Here is a 17,751-nt window from a genome sequence, read left to right as displayed (position 1 = left end):
ATGTAATGAGTATATAATCTACTAACAACTTGTTGTTTTAAATTTCAGTAAAACAGTAGACATACACACAATCAAGTTCTGTAGAATTAAGCTACATTATTCGTGTGCTATTTATTGTTGAAATTCTGGTTTGAACGATAGTTAATGATAGATATTTAGAACAACCTTGAACCCAGGACGCATTGAACTTCTGAAATTACATTTTATTAATATCCTTGTTACCCATGTTTGAAAATCTCCACATTATTGTTCATTTTGCTAGATAATTAAAAAGATTAGGAAAAAATGTGATTCATTTTGTGTCACTGAGAGATTAGGGTCCAGTGTCCCTAATGTCCAGTTTCTCAGTTAAAAGTTACAAATGGGCAAAGCATATATTAAACATTGTTCCCTGGTGAAATTCTCGTACTATTTTAGTTTTTTTTCTTTTCTTTCTTTTTTTGCTCAGATCGCGCCTTTCAGTTTCGGCACCTGAAAGTTTAACCGAAACAGGGCTATCATCATTGCAATCTTCTTTGCTTTATTATTTTTTCATCATTCATTTGTTTTTCTATTTGGACAAGGGTGGACAGGGACGAGGGATAGGAAAAATGGACCAAACTACAACACTAAGAAACAACAAAAGATAAATTTAGACAAAATCAACAAAAAAGAAAAAAAAGATTTTTTTTTTTTTTTTTTTAATATAAACTCCTAACTACCTAATATTTGTTTATCTTCTAATTTTCCTATTCTATTCTATTCTCGACTCAAGTTTAGCTTACTCTAGTCTTCAATTGTTTCATCCTCGTTCCTTTTATCAAACTTAGCCTTTCTCGTATGTTTATCATTATCTTCATACGTCTAGGTTTCACATGTATGATAGGCTTTCCACCTAGTTTTTATGATCATTTTCCTCATTGAGTCAGGTTTCTCCTGTGTGATTAGCTTTCCACCTATATAATATCCTTTCCACCTATTTTTGTATTATCATCATCTTTATTAGATTTAGATTTTACCTGTGATGGCCTTCCACCTGTATGATAGGCTTTCCACCTATATAATAACCTTTCCACCTATTTTTTGTATCATCTTCATTGGATTTAGGTTTCACCGCACTATTTTAGTATGTTGTGTACTCATAAATCAGTGCAGTACATTTAGTTGAATTCAAAACGACAATTTCGAATTAATGACACATGGTTTATAAATTGCCATTCTTCTCATAGTATCCAATTTTATTACGGTACTACTTCTAATTTGTATTTGCTTGATGCTGGTGTTCGCCTAAGTGTACATTGTACTGACAACTCCATATCTTCCGTATATCTATGGGGACACAAATGCGACCCGCTTCATTTACATTAAAATCATCAATTTCGTTAGTCAACAGATTTAAAATTTTTATCTGCCATATGGACAAAAATAGGTCATTTTAACTAAATCGACCCTTCTTAACAGGCAAATGTCAATCAAATATTCCTAATACGTAACGATTTTGTATGTGACAAGTTTGCTTCTGGCGAAAAGTACAAATTAATTAGTTTTGCTGACACACAATTTTAAATATGTTTATTAATTCGACTACGCAATCTGACTGAAACATGCATTTATTTTGTAGATAAGGTAACACAGAATATTTCTTTCGCAGAATTAGTCACTGACTTGAATGCAAGTCAATACATATATATTTTTGACAGTTACTTTGTATACTTTTGTATACTTTGTATACTTTTAGAAACTTTGTATACTTTTAGAAAAGTTCTGAATTGCAAGTTTGATTGATGTTCCCATTTTTGTTTAGTACATTAAGTCAAGCTTTTAAATATTTTTTAATAGTTCTAAATGTTCTCCGAATTAATGTTCTTGTAATGTTCGTTGTGGTACTAAACCAAAATATGCAGCTAATGCACAAAGTATTATAAAAAGTGTCAAAATGGTGAAGAATTTCATCACAAAACAATAGTTATGTTTTGCTTTGGTTGTTCTTAATATTTTACTGATGTTTGTTCCTTTCTGTAGAAATAATGTTACTTTTGATATTGGCGGATTGTTCTTGGGTATAGTTCATATTTATTTACGGTCTTTATCCAAATTGGATTAACAAGAAAGAAAGAAAAAAGAGAAATATCAAGAATAAGAAAAATGAATGCCACTGTGTTCTTTTCTTAGAAAATCTTCCATCAATTTCGTATACCATATGCCCTACTTACTTAGTTTAATCTATATCGTATTGCGGACCCCAGTGCTTTTCTTCTTTAAAATAAGTATCGGTACTCAGCATGAAGAAATTATTTTACGCGTTTTCATTAGTTGCCGAGGCTAGGGACAAAATCTAAAGTTGAGAAAGTTTAGGAAATGTTGCCATCTGGTGATCCAATTACCTTTTAAATGCATATAATATACTCTTGTTTCAGTTTATGCAGATCAATTTAAATTGAAAGATATATATATATATCTTAAGATATATAATATTTATATAAAAGAAATATGATTTTAAAATCTTCAGATGAAGGTTACCGTAACACATTCAATTCTTGGGCAGTCACCACTATATTGATCCAGCACGGGCCCTGCCTATAGATATCTGATGCCATTTGCAGATAATAGGTGGGATTTGCCGTACTTAGTCCAGAAGTGTTGGGTTTGTGTATGTCATTTCATTTCGAAGATACGCGAGATGTAATTAAACCTTCGGTATTTACAGTGTATTTTATAACAACAGACTAGGATGTCCAAAGTAAAGGCGGAAATTTATTTATATATATACAATACTTTTAAGACACCGTGTATCACATGTCCTTACAATTTCTATTCCCCTCCCCCTTTCTTAAGGGGACAGACTGCTAAAAATGAAAAGAAAGATAATGAAATGTTAACTTACCATAATAATAGATAATGTTATTCTACAATAAAAAAAATATGAATCAGAATTTTCAGTGTTGCCATCCATAGAAATTACAGTGTGGTCAGAATATGAATTACCTAAAAATGTAGGTTCAGGCAGCGACTAGAAAAATGAACTCAATGGTAATTGATGACTTATCATGTTGCCTTGGTTCTTTGTTAACTACTTTTTAAATAATATTTGAGTTTATTTTGTAATAAACAGTAAAGTAAATTTCCAATTACGATATTAATAATGATAGCTGCATATTAAAATGAACTTTCCGACTAAAATTATATATCTGAAGTAATGCTTCTTCGTAAGTATAACTCATTCGATTTTCCTTTTAATCAGAACACGCATAAATTAAGAGAATAATCACCTTTTATTATGGTGCTTGTGAAATATGAATTACTTAACCACAAAATAATGAAAATATAATCACGCATAGGGAAAGTTAACAAGCATCCATAAAGAGCCATTACTTTTAAGCATCCATATAAGAGCCATTACTTTTAAACTTTTTCTTTGTTCTTTTTTCCTATCTGATAAGGCAATTTAGCGAAAGTGCTTACAATGTACTTAGTCTAGTTCATATGTGTAATTATCCTTTCACATTTTTCTCTTAAATATTAAGTCATTTTCTATTCTTCCCCTCTCCCCTATCTATCTATCTATCTATCTATCTATCTATATATATATATATATATGTATTTTGTAATACAGGGATTGCATAAATGAATCATTCGTTCTGAAAAGGCTATATTTTCAAAAGTATTATATGTACACACATGAAAGGTATATGAAATGAACCACAAACACACCAAGTTTGTACTGTATGGTAGCACGAGTCTATTATCTTTCCGATCGCGTGTGGCAGTACGAGGTTAGTACGTGTCGAAAATGGAAGGAAAACAAGAGAAACATTTTTGTGTGCTTGAATATGCCAGATGTTCGTCTGTTATAGATGTGCAACGCGCTTCCAGAAAAGAGTATGGAAAAGAACCTCCATGTAAACAAAACATTTTATGATATCGGCAATTCAAGGACACTGGTTCCTTGTGTAAAGGAAAAGCACCTGGCCTTCAAGATCTCCTGATTTAACGCCCTGCGACTTTTTCCTGTCGGGGTACGTTAAGTACCTTGTTTATGTACCCCCACTACCGTAATCCTTAGTCGAACGCAACGCGTCAGTGCTGCTGTGGAGACAATTGAGATTATGCTACAAAATCGGACTGTGCTACACAGTGTATGGAATGAGCTCGAGTATCATTTGGACGTGTGTCGTGTCACGAAAGGGACACATATTTAACATTTGTAGAGGGTGTATCAACTTGGTGAGTTTGTGGGTCTTTTCATATATCTTCCATGTGTGTGCGTGTAATATTTTCCGAAATACAGCCTTTTCAAAATGAGTGAATCATTTATGCTAGCCCTGTATTTTAATCATGGCTTAACAACCAATACCTTCTTATATTTATAATCATCAGTCATGTGCATTTTATTATTACTACAGTGGCAAACAACAACAACACGACTGGTCATGTGACAACGAAATACCACTAGCGCTGCTACCACACTAAAGCACCTATAAAACAAAAACCCTCAATAACCTCTGTCAGTCTTTGGCTGGTCAGCTCCATTCTCTGTTTACCTGGAACATTGAGAGGAACCTAACCCAAAGCCTTTAGCTTGCTCGGAGCTCTAAGACTCCTTTCCTACTCACTTAGCTTGCTCAGAGCTCTGTTAAAACTCCTAAGCTTAATCATCTAACTTGTGACTTTTAACTCCCTTCTGCTTGCATAAAATATTAAAAATCTTAAATCTACTCCACTTGGCTTCCTCGGAGCTCTGTGAAAATCCTTTCCTAGGCAGGTCAGGCCTTAAAATACTCCTCTTTACCTAATATTAACGAACTATATTAAAATAATTTTATATTACAACATTTATTAAAAAAATGATAAAATTCAATGATGATAATAAAACAAAAACGTTCCTATTTATAATTTGCTGTACCTATGCTCTACCTATCCTTGCATAATCAGAACTTTACAATGTATAAATATGTTGTCTGTGTATCTGTTTAAGCAGCGAGTTGATAATTTTATTTATTTCTTTTCAGTTGAATGAAGACTTTTCGAGTGAGATTCTGGACGACGTGCAGTCTTTGATCAGCCAAAATAAGCCAGACAATGTTTTAACATGGCTTTAGTTCACTCTGTATTCGTCTCAAGGAAGATTACGTTTTGTTCCTTTCACATTGTTCCTCGACTTTACATACGTCACAAATATCAACATTAATAGTAGATAACACGGTGCGAAACAATATTTTAAAAGATGATTGTGATAGAAGCCATTCTGTGGCTTCTTACAAAGGTTGTAAACTTTTTTTTTTTTTTTTTGTAAGGTTTTAAAGATATGTAGTGTACAAGAATTTAAGTAATGATTTTCAGCAGGGAAAGAGAAGCAGGTACAAATTTCCTATGGTATAAACAGATGTGTTATTCTGCTAGTATGTTTCTGACTGTTTGCCATTTCTGCACATAAGAGTGTTTTAAATGTAGGAAGAGTTTAGTGAAACGGGGCTTGTGTAAGGCGGAAACTTAGGAAAGCTAGATTAATATGAAAGTTCGTCCACAAACTAAGGGAATATGCGTCTCCAAATCTTGCCGTGTGCTTGTCATTTTCCTTAACATTTAACCGTCCGATTCAATTATATTTCGCCTTCAACCAAGTTCCTGTGATGCCAATATATTTTTTAAATCGAGTGTAGATTTGGTTTGATTTGTATAGCATCATAGGGCAGTGATAAAAGTACCATAAAGTTTTTAACTTCTAATACTTTTTGCAATTGAGACAATCTCGTGAAATTCCCAACAATTAAAGACAGTCTTTTTTAAAGTAAGTTCTAGTCAGTATGATGTAGTATTTCGGTTTATTTCACTGTGTTGTGCACCAGTAATATTTGATGCACTTGGAAACTATAACACTTGAGAGTTGACGTAGACCAGGTCTTGAAAAAGCGTTTAGTAGTGACCTATATGCGGATTTATTGAATAATACAGGTGAAAAGTTATTCTTGATGTTGTAAGAGTAACTAACATGATCTGCATTTTGATATATTCACATCATATGTGTCACGACTATACCCAACATCCATTGTGTGCTCGCCGAGGGACGTCATTCCTCAAAAACGTGAAAGGCTAAATGGTCTTAGATGCCGAAAGCCCAGAAATGTAAATCCTAAATCCTACATGCTTCAGACGAGTTATACCCAACATCCATTGACAGTTTTTTCCACCCATATAACTTTTTGAACACATTTCATATATGTCCAAAAGTAACGATTTGGGAAGCTGTTTCACCACGATACAATCGTGAATGTATATATTAAATTGTATGGTATTACTAAAAACAAAAACTGAGATTGTTAACAGTAGGGAATGATTTTGACTTACGGTTTCACACGGCAAGATAGTCACACGGAAGACGGTATCTAGAGTCGTATATTTATTCACGTACACATTACTGAGATTTGCTCAACGCACTCCTGAAGTGAATACTTGAGTAAGGGTTAAGTAGTGAGTGGGAGGTGACCGCAGGAAGGTGAATACTAATAACTTCAAAGTAGAAAATTCACTACTCTCCATCCGTATTTTATAGTACTGCACAAGTGATCTTGACTTTTTATGCACATTAAGAAGTAAGCCATTTGATTCATGAATGTCTTGTCTTCTTGTGCAGTGTACACTATTTGTTAGATGCACACTGTACTCCTTGATTTTAGTGAGGAGTATTAGTTCTGTAGTTGTGCATTCACGCTCATGTTTGTTCTTTAACATAGATATATATTTTTAAAGGTAAATCTGTGCCTTGTAGCTTTAAGGTATTACTGATATTTCCTCAGTATATTTTGGCATCGTGAAATGTATTTTAAAATTGATAGATTGTATAAGTATACTTGTTCGGTCTAACTTGTAAGCATATATTACTGTAAGAGGCAGCAGATATTAAATTTATGTGTTATTTGCATTTGAGATTGAAGTTAAAATTTTAAGAATTTTTAAAACTATACCTGCAATTGTTTTTATAAAGTTGTCTTTTAAATTTGAGTGAAAATGTGTGCACAAATAAGGCTTCGGAAATATCTAATGGTGCTTGTGGAATAACAGAATGTACTTTTTAATTTTGATTTTCAGTTATTGTCATGATGATGTGACGTCACAATTAATTATTTGTATAATTTGCTACAAGAGCATCATGATTTCTTCTTAATCTACAGCATAAAAGCACAAATTTTACTTCCCGGGTATCAGTTATTGCTATGTTATTTAGCAAATTATAGATATAATTCACCAATATTTATTCTGCTACGCTACTAAAAGAAGAGAAAACTTCCTGTGAGCTGTTAATGCTAACGTGTACCCTGCCCTGCCAACTTTTTCAGAAAAATGAACGTTTATTCCTTGGCAAATCTCCTTTTATAGTATTTCTATGTATTTATTTATTAATGAAGTAAAATTAGAAGGAAAAGAAAACATATTAGGGAAAATCAGAGGAGTTATAATAACACTCGTCTTAGAAAAGTAACATGGCTGTACATGTTGGCCAATTACTGGTAGGATTCCTTGCTGGAAAGCCATAGCGTAGCTACGCGAGGGTAAACGAACGGGAATAATTCAATATATTTGCTCAATGAAATAATTTACTAAATTACGAGCTTATCTGAATATTTTGTTTTTTCCAGACGCAATAACGAAATTTTGTCCCTAGTTGGTTAACTATTCTTTACTCGGTTATTCAGTATTCAGCTTGTACAGTACCACATGTGTGTGCAATACGGGTTAATTCATGTTGCAATAAACCTTACTTTTTTTTAAAAAAATCCTGTTAATGATGTACGTTCTTGTTGTGGGAAGTAACGTTCAAGTTAACGCTTCATGTTCTCAGTGTGTATCATACACAATATCTTCGCCTATTAAGAGCAGCGGTCTAACGCGCTTTGTTCCCGGTAAATCTAGAGCCCTTCCAATAGATTATTATTATTATTTTAAATGAAACATTTTACTGAAGGGTTCAAAATATAAGAATAAGCATATCTTGAAACTGTTGCATCCGTCCTAATACAGAAAATTGCACATATGTCTTGTGTAGTATATTTATATAGTTTTATTATATGAAGAAAGCCTTTTTAGAAGACTGTGCAATAACTTGTTTAGAAAGAAAAAAATAGCATATATTGCTATGGCAGCTATATTTTGTTGTTGTGCAGCCTATTTTAATCGATAAATGAGAGCCTAATGGAAAGACCCCTGATTTTTGGTACTAGAATATATTTTTTAACCTCTTCGTATAATTAACACTTTTCGTGCCGAATTTAGAACAATTCTTTTCTTGAACAGAAGTATAATATTTTATTATCGTGAAAAGATATCTCTACTTACCGTATTTATTTGATTATAAGCCGACACTGATTGTAAGCCGATCCCTCGGAAACCACAAATGAAAATCACAAAAAAATTAAAATTTATTAATAAAGCACAGAAATCATAAGGATTTTTTTCTTGCGAAATGGCTTATGAATTTTGCTAAATTAATATGCTTTATATGTAAAGAAATATACTTTTCTTGCTGACAAATATGTAAAATATCTGCTAAATCCAAACATGAACAATATAAAATATGCACTTTTTTACTGATAAAAGCGAAAAACCACTACAATTAGAAGAAAATCTAGTGACTTGGCAATCCTGAGGCTACACGATGAAAAAAAAAAAAAAAAACTTTTGCGGCGGCTTCTGGCGATAGATTTCGAAATTGTTTCCTATTTTGTCGATAAAGAGTGTAGTCTATTTTACCGCTTGTGTTAACGTTACTGATTCCAAGCCAAGAGCTGTTTTCTGTACTAAGAGAAAAACGGAAACAGGTCGGCTTACAATAGGGAAAATGCGGTAAATTCACTAAGGCAAACTTATCGTAATATAGAAATAAAATTTTTCTGTATTTGAAATTAAAGATCTTTTTATTGTTTTGTTAACTGTTCCGTATGTAACAATATTATAGTTTTACCTCAATTTCTGTTAAATAATAATAGTAGTGGCTGAAAGCAACTTTAGTATTTTTAGATATAACTTCTCTTCAAAATGTAATAGATCAAACTTTTGCAAAACAAGCTAATAGATGCGTGAACTAAAATAAAGAAACTCTTACCTTGCAGCTGTTAAATTGGAGATTAATTCATAGTGTTTCGCTATTCGCCGATATCTTTCAGACTGAATTCATACTGTTGCGTATTCGCTGATACTTTTCAGAATGAATTCATACTGTTTCGTATTCGCCAATACCTTTCAGAATGAATTCATACTGTTTCGTCTCTGCCGTTACTTTTCAGAATGAATTCACACTGTTTCGTCTTTGCCGACACTTTTCAGAATTAATTCATACTGTTTCGTATTCGCCGATACTTGTCAGAATGAATTCATACTGTTTCATATCCGCCGATACCTTTCAGAATGAACTCATTCTGTTTCGTATTATCCCATACCTTTCAGAATGAATTCATACTGTTTTCGTATTCCCCGATACATTTCAGAATGAATTCATACTGTTGCGCTGTTCGTCGATACGTTTCAGAATGACTTGTATGTGGTTCACACCGTTACTGACACTTGTGATCGATCTATCGCCATACAGAAATCATTAAGTACATACCGAAACAGTACGAATTAGTATTTAATCCACTAGTGCAAAGAAAGATTTTCTTTATTTCTGTTATTCAATAATTAAAATCCTATAGCATTAAATGAGTAATTAAAAGATGCATTATCCATTAAAATATGAATGTTGTATCAATAAATGATAGTCAATATTTTTTCATACAGAAAACAAGCGTATTAAGCAATTGCAATTTCTAAAATAGCATTAGCATAGTTACAGTGAACACTATTAAGAGCTGTAAAAAAATGCTAGTAGTACGGATCAGAGCCACAACAAAAAGAACGAAAAAATTTGAGGTAGATGCCTCAATAGTAAGGCAGCGGCATGGAAAGTGTTGAAAATATGCGAAAATAAGACGCTATTAATAGTTGTATGTGTATTTTTAAATAATAGAAATATCTGGTTGAAGGTAATAAATATGGCTATCGATAGAGGTGTTATTAATTATTATTGTTGATATTTGTGAAATAATAAAGGAAAATTATAAATATTATTGTAAACACTATTACGACGTCCACTTTTAGATATTATTGCCGAAAAGATTATAAAAATCTTTAGTAACAATGATATTCATAAACTTAATCCATCCAATATTGTGCCTTTACTTTTCATTTTGTAGATTAGATCAATAATAGAAAATAGATTTCGGCTTTAGAGCTGCGTAGTTTCTAACCAGTCGCTGGTATTTTAGTATTAGTAAATCTGTTAGAAACAAATTAAGTGATATTTTCCTACCTTACTTAACTCTTAAATTAAGTAATATTTTCCTATTTTATTTAGTTCGTACGGTAAATTTTTCTGCATAGTATTTAACAATTAATTCATGTGTAAAGTATGAGTTTTTTTTTTTTTTGAGATTGTAAAAATTATGCTAATAGGATTGATTCCAGATTTAATTCACCAACATTGAGTCGTCTAGTTCCAAAACGGCTCTTGTTCATTTACAGCAAATCCTGAAAAAACGTAAAAAATATGTAGGATCTGGATGTTTCGTAAAACTGGAAATACTTTAGTGTGTTCATGTGATAAACTTGAAATGTTTCCATTTCCACAAAACGCATCGATCTTATAGTTTTTCTCGGTTTTCTGGGATTTGATATAAATGGACAAGACCTGTTTTGGAACTGAACAATTCAATTGTTAATTTATATTTAATGAATCCCATCCAAACTTTCAATACTAATAACTTTTCAACATCATCATGTTTACCACAAGTCGTTGAAATTTTAATGAGTCATTTTATGTATTTAATGAGTAGGGGTGAGAATCACAAACGTAAGGGAACACGTATTTGTAGCTTTTGCAAGAATATTTGTGAAATATAATTCAGTCAAAGTACAAATACCAAATTTATTAGGAGTTATGTGAAAGGTTTCCTCCACTTACAAGTGTTTACCTAAAGTTAAACTTTGAGTAAACATTGCTACAATCAGGTTACCTAACTTTATCTTCATTACTACAGTTACATTTAATAGTAAATATTACTTAGTTGAAGTAACTTGTAGACACCATCAACTAATGCTTAAACATTTAACTAGCAGCCTTTAATGTACCAATATTAAAGACTTGGGAAACATCACTAAATTGCACTTTACTTTCGAAGTTAATTACTTCTTTTGAGAAACGAGAAAAATAACTTGAACTGGAAAAGTAAACCACTGAACAAAGAAATGTTTGTTTTAAAAATAATAACTTTGTAACAGTTTCGCCAATTAATTGCACGTATTGGCTTTATCAGGCATCATCAGATGAAGCCAATATGTTCAGTCTTCATGGAGACAACTGAGACAGTGTCTGATGAAGCCAATATGTTCAGTCTTCATTGAGACAACTGAGACAGTTTCTGATGAAGTCAATATGTTCAGTCTTCATTGAGACAACTGAGACAGTGTCTGATGAAACCAATATGCTCAGTCTTCAGTGAGACAATTGAGACAGTGTCTGATGAAGCCCAATATGTTCAGTTAGTTGATCAAACTGTCACACGGTTATTATGTTTTAAATAAACGTTGTTTTATTCAGTGATTTCTTTTTGTAGGTCAAGTTATTTAAAGTAGCAAAGCTGTTATGATCCGGTTAATTTTTGAGAAAAATAACATTTGATCTAATGTAAATTTAGATATTGGCTGCTGAGCTTTTTCTTTCATTTTCTGTTGAGGATTTCTGTCCCTCAATATTTTCACATATGTATATATTTTAACAGCATATGAGATTTCAGCAATTAGTTTCTACGTTATACTACACAAGCAGAATGGCTGGAAACACGTACTTTGTTTTTAGGATGCTACATATCGAAGCTCAATCCTTGCATTTATGTAAGTACGAAGACTTAAAGAAAAGTGTACAGCAATAAAACCTGTCGCAGATTCTCAGGAATCCGGGTAGAACATCTTTCGTAGTAGTAGAATAAGTAAATGCCAATTCTGATACCTGAGAGTAGAAATTATGTAGATCTAAAGCCGAAGTTTTAGTAATGTAAAATAAATATCATTGTTCCATCCACTAGCAAGAGAAGAGCAATACTATATCATTATTATTATTATTATATATAGTGCCTTTTTATTCTGTTTTGTACACTATGTTCCTTATATATAAATACAAATATATTTATATTTAACGAGTTTTTATATACAGTAACTGTTCCTTAATACTAGATTTTTAAAAAAATGAGAATACAAATTAACTGTTGAGTAATAATAATGTTAAAAGAGTGATTATATGCCACAGTTGCATTGTGTATATACATACATATATACATATGTATATGTTATATATATATTAAAGTACATTATGTTATCAATTTTAATAGTTAGTGCATTAAATACTCAAGAATTAATGAAGCCACTTGACACAAATGAAGCAGCAAGAATTAAATAAACTGTGGAATAGTGTTGAATTAACAAAGTTTTATTAAATGGACTGCTGTCTGCAGTCAAAAGTATTGTGAACACGACGACTTGACACGACCAAAAGAAAGAAGAAAAAACAAACATGTACTGAATTAAAAAGAGCGGATAAACTTCACGTTAAAAATGAAGCAGAAAACAAAAGATATGACATGTTCTTGTGTGTGAGATTTATCACAATAGAAATAATTGTGATAATTTAGTTATGGTAATTTTTTTGTAAAAAAAAAAAGAAAGTATTACATATTTGCACGAGTATGATTGGTATTATGCTGTCTTTTTTTAAACTAATAACTTTTTTTAATGGTAGTTGTAATTATGCTTCTATGTTAAGTTTACAGAATAGATTTTTTTTTTAATGTAGGGTGTTGGGTTTATTGTCGTTGAGATTTTATATACATATTTTAAAAGTATAAAAAAAAGTCTGTTCATTGTAATTGTAATGTTCTTTTTTTCGTATCACAACTTGACGATTTAACAAATGTTAGTTCTTTTCTTTTTAAAAAAAGAAAAAGAGAAAAAAGAACGAAAAACCTTTATGTGCCTATGTCTTGACACTAATGTTCAGTATGTATTGATGCAACGCAGCATTATTACTATTAATAATAATACAATAATAAATATTATACACAAAAATACTTTTAACATGCGAGTAATTTTTTTATGTTGACTTCTATATACATATATATACCCAGGTTAAATTTTCACTTCTTTTTTTATATATATATATACGTATGTAAAATTTGCAAAGCCATGTAAGCAATAACCTTTTCAATAATGTGTAAATATTCTACAGTTACTATAAAATAGGTTCTTCTGTGTGTAAAAGAACAGAAACCAACAAAATGGATTAACTTGGGAACATGTTATTTTTTTTTTGATTCTAGTGGTATAGTACTGGAGTATCACAAAGTAATGTATTATCGATGATAGGTGATTTTTTTTTTTTCATATGTAAATACAAATACTTATAAAAGAATAACTTTGTTTTGATTTAACAATTGCTTGTTCGAGTTACAAAAATCGGTTGCTTCCTTTCGTGTTTTATGATAATACCTCCTAAAACATTAATACTGATTGATGCTATACGAAACATCTTTACTTTGTATCGTGAAATTTTGTGCTCCATTCAGATGGTTTCAGGGGCCGCGGTGGCACAGTGGTAGAGCGTTCACCTTTGGTGTTTGGGGTTCCGGGTTCGATCCCAGCCCCCACCAAGTGAACTTTGTGGCAGACAAACCGTGTGCGTAGGTTTACTTGGGGTTCTCCCGTTTCCTCCCACTTTCTTCATTCCACCATTTCATTCATTACTTACCATCGTTTCCTTTAGCCTGACCGGCATAACCGTGGGACGTAAATCTCAAAAGATTTTATTTTTTCAGATGGTTTCAGTTTTTACTGATACTCTTATCGATGAAAAGTGAAAGTTGTCACAAGAGAGAGATCTTAATATGATTTTTCCGCTGACAAGAGAAAGTTCCGCTGAAAGAGAGGAACCTTCATATGGCTTTTATCGGTGACATGTTAAAGGTGTTATAAGAGAGGAACGTTAACATGACTTTTACCGATGACACGTTAAAGGTGTCACAAGAGAGGAACGTTAACATGACTTTTACCGATGACACGTGTAAGTTGTCACAAGCGGAATCTTAATATGACTTTTATCGATGACAAAGTGGAAGTTGTCAGGAAGAGGAACTTTAATATGAGTTTTATCGATGACAAGTAAAAGTTGTCACAAAAGAGGAACTTTAATATGTTTCCAATTAGTCGCTTACTTTGAGAAAATAACGCAGACTGAATGTACTTGAAAGTGAAATCCTGAGGCGAATATTTGGACTGAAAAGGGATGCAAATAAGAAAAGTTGGAAACTTCATAATGAGGAACTTTATATCGTTCACCTAACACTGTTAAGGCCATTAAGTATAGGAAACTCAGGTAGCCAGAACGCTTTCAGAAGTAGGTATTAACGCTTTCAAAATTTTAATTGGAAAAACACCATAAGGAAGACCAGACGCAGAGAGGAGGAGAGACTGATCTCGCAAAAAGTAGAAACTGAATACAGTTTAGGTTAGGACAGAAGTTAATGGATAGCTTTTACGAATGCTAGTTTTCGGATTTTATAGGTCATAAAGTTACTAAGAATAGTAACTTTTACATATCATTGACAAAAGCGTGGGAACATTGAAATCATCTGATTGAAGCACAAAAATTCGATATACAACGTAAGACTATTCGTATTTCAAGTAGTACCATATAGCATCTAACAGAGGAAGGAAAAGATTTTATCTTACACTCCATATCTTGTATAAGTCCTCATTCAATGAAATACTAAGAGTGAAAAATAAGCGACTGAATCTTGAATCCAATCCGAGTGGCCATGTTACAATGTGGGTGTTCTAACCACTACGTTATCCACTTCATATCCTGACAAGTCGCTCATTTTCACTCTTCAGGGTGGTGCGGAGCCATTGAGGCCACGTGAGCTGTATCAGAATTCCTGTTGTGCTTAAAGAATCCGCAACAGTGGCGTACACAACGGGGTTTTAACCCTCCCTCTTTGATCAAGATATTATGCAAATATAAACATTTATCGTATTAAGATATGAAGGGCTTGGTGCAATAAGGAGCTAACTCTCAGAAAGTTTTTTCCGTAATATTAGCATTTGAAAGTTTGAAAAAAAATCTATAAATCGGAATTCTTTTTGTAATGTCGTGTAATTCATTAGAAAAGCAACATTGAAGTTTCTGAATTCTTTTTGTAATGTCGTGTAATTCATTAGAAAAGCAACATTGAAGTTTCTGAATTCTTTTTGTAATGTCGTGTAATTCATTAGAAAAGCAACATTGAAGTTTCTGAATTCTTTTTGTAATGTCGTGTAATTCATTAGAAAAGCAACATTGAAGTTTCTGAATTCTTTTTGTAATGTCGTGTAATTCATTAGAAAAGCAACATTGAAGTTTCTAGTTTATATATACACACACATTGTATGTAATTAAAATGCAAAGTGGGTTAAATTTGTCCTTTCACAGTTCCATATTGCAATTATTCTGCATTGTTTGTTAGCTCTTTATTGTATCAGAATGTATGGTGTCAGTTCTGTGGAATAAGAACTAACAGAAATGCATGACCATTATATTGTGAACAAAAACACATAACAATGATAAAATCAAACAAGTATGTAAGGAATACAAAATAGTTTACAAGTTTAATGCATATATAGTCTCAGTCACAATGTTCTCAGCACTGACATCATATAGTGCAGTTCACAAATTATCTTAAGTTAAACGAAATTATCTTATGCATCACTCATCAAGTGTATCCAACATTTATGCATTCTCCTCTCCAGCTACTTCCGTCGAAACAAGGCCGTGATAAAAGTTACGGTATGTTGGGAGGATCCATTCTAATAGGGGCATTAGATCAGAGCATTTCCTGACATTGATGGGAATTTCTTCCTAGTGATTGCATGGCAAATCACTTAGGTTTATTTCTGGCAATAGGCGGCCTCGTTTCTTTAGATTGTCCGTAGTTGGTATAGGTGGTGCTTCTGGTATGAATAGCTCACGTGCGAAACATGGGGAGTAGCTGATTCCATCTTAAACATGTCTGCCTCTGAAAATTTGAGAGATTTCTTGCTTTCTGTGGTAATTTTCATGGTAATTGATGATATAAATGGTTTGAGATCCTTGAAGTCGCTTTGCTGCATGCAAGTCACATGAAATTTCTTCTTTCTGTTTTTGCACTTTTGCTTACATCTGGCTATTCATCTGTTGTATATACGATGGGATACTTACGTGCGTACAGCTCTATCAGGATCGCATGGCAATTGTGTATGGTCTGTGACTTGGAAATGGTGGAAAACTTTTTTTTTTTTTTTTTTTAAATCATCCACTACCGAACTAGATCACTGTTTAATGCAATTAAGGTTCAATTTTTATTTTGCCCTTTGGAATTGCAATTGTCACTAATAATATTAAGTTATTCACTGCCCACATTATTTTCCATAACGTATTTCAGTACGTAAAATTTCAGAGAAACCGAGCTTTGCTGTATTCTCATTGCACAGAAACATAAAACCAAAATCTGAGCCGCAATAATGAACTGCGAAATTATAAATCCAGAGTTTTCTTTTGAAGAAAGCGGGATGATCCAACCGTTAATTTTGGAGTTGGGAGGGTCTTTCGTAAATCCACGCGGATGACATATTTAGTAGCATTTGAAGAAGCAAGTCGTGAGAGATAAGTAAGTTTTTTTTTTTTTTTCCTTTCCTTAGTAGCTTCTGCTCTAGCAAGTTATAGCGTTTTATTTGCCTCTAACTGTTTGACTTCGTTTTCGTTATGCACAGATTTAGCATGATCCAAATTAACCTTATTCGAGTCGGAAAAGGAACAGGTGTCTGACTTAGGAATTTAAACCCTTTACAAAATCTCATTAAAAAACTTTCGGAAACTGTCAGAACTAATGTACGTTATCTGCTGAGTTGCACACTTCGGGAGTTTTTAGTCAGTTTTTAAAAAGGGAAGATGCTTAATTATATGATACAATAAAACTACTCAGCGTTATCCACAATTCACAAGAAAGAAAGAAGTACATTCTCACTATCATCCGTATTCTTCCGATATGTTATGTTATTATCGAGAGAGCAGGATGTCATAAGTGATCGAAACTGCAAAATCATTAAGACTACACACAACGGAGTACTTTGGGCAAAACCCTGGCCAAAAGTCCAAAATTAAAATTTGTTCAAAAACTGTAAAAGTTGTATTTTATAATAGCTGATTAACTAACTAGGCGTCGATCGATGTCTTATTTCAAGAGCATGAGTCACATCCATTGGCTCATAGCCTCGCTTGAAAAATAGGTTTCTTTGTTAGTTGGGGATTTTTTTTTTTAAAAAATTACATTACAGCTTTGATATTATTCTAAATGAATATGGCTTCATGAATTGATTGATCCATTTTAGTCAGGTTTATATCTCGTTTTAAATCGTGTATTAATTTAAATAGTTTTATGTATAACAATAACAACATTAGAAACGTAATCACGGTTATATTTTAAAAGCCTTTTAGCTCTTAATTTAAGTATTGTGAAAGATTTTTAAACATGTGTCGGGATTTGTCTGACATTTTTATATTATAATGGTTACAGTATTGAGGACCAGTTCTAATACATATATAGCACATATATATACTTGACATTTTTAAATATGATTTTAAAAATAAAATACTGCTTTTTTATTATTTCCTCGATAATTTTA

General features: G+C 32.3%; 1 protein-coding gene across 3 annotated transcripts in view; it reads left to right on the top strand.

Annotated features, from left to right (window-relative positions):
- The window catches only part of LOC145684377 (transcriptional coactivator YAP1-like), a 375,649-nt gene extending 367,898 nt beyond the window's left edge, over nt 1–7,751 (top strand). For all 3 annotated transcript variants that reach the window (XM_081756622.1, XM_081756623.1, XM_081756624.1), the window contains one exon: nt 4,989–7,751. In XM_081756622.1, the coding sequence (XP_081612748.1) occupies nt 4,989–5,078 (90 nt within the window). In that variant the 3' untranslated portion in view covers nt 5,079–7,751. The remainder of the gene's footprint in view (nt 1–4,988) is intronic.
- Nucleotides 7,752–17,751: the final 10,000 nt, after the last annotated feature.

Source organism: Thermobia domestica, chromosome 4 (assembly GCF_964235325.1).
Source record: "Thermobia domestica chromosome 4, izTheDome1.hap1.1, whole genome shotgun sequence".
Taxonomy (NCBI): Eukaryota; Metazoa; Arthropoda; class Insecta; order Zygentoma; family Lepismatidae; genus Thermobia; species Thermobia domestica.
Note: the sequence above shows the minus strand (reverse complement) of the source record. Positions and strands in the feature narration are given on the sequence as shown.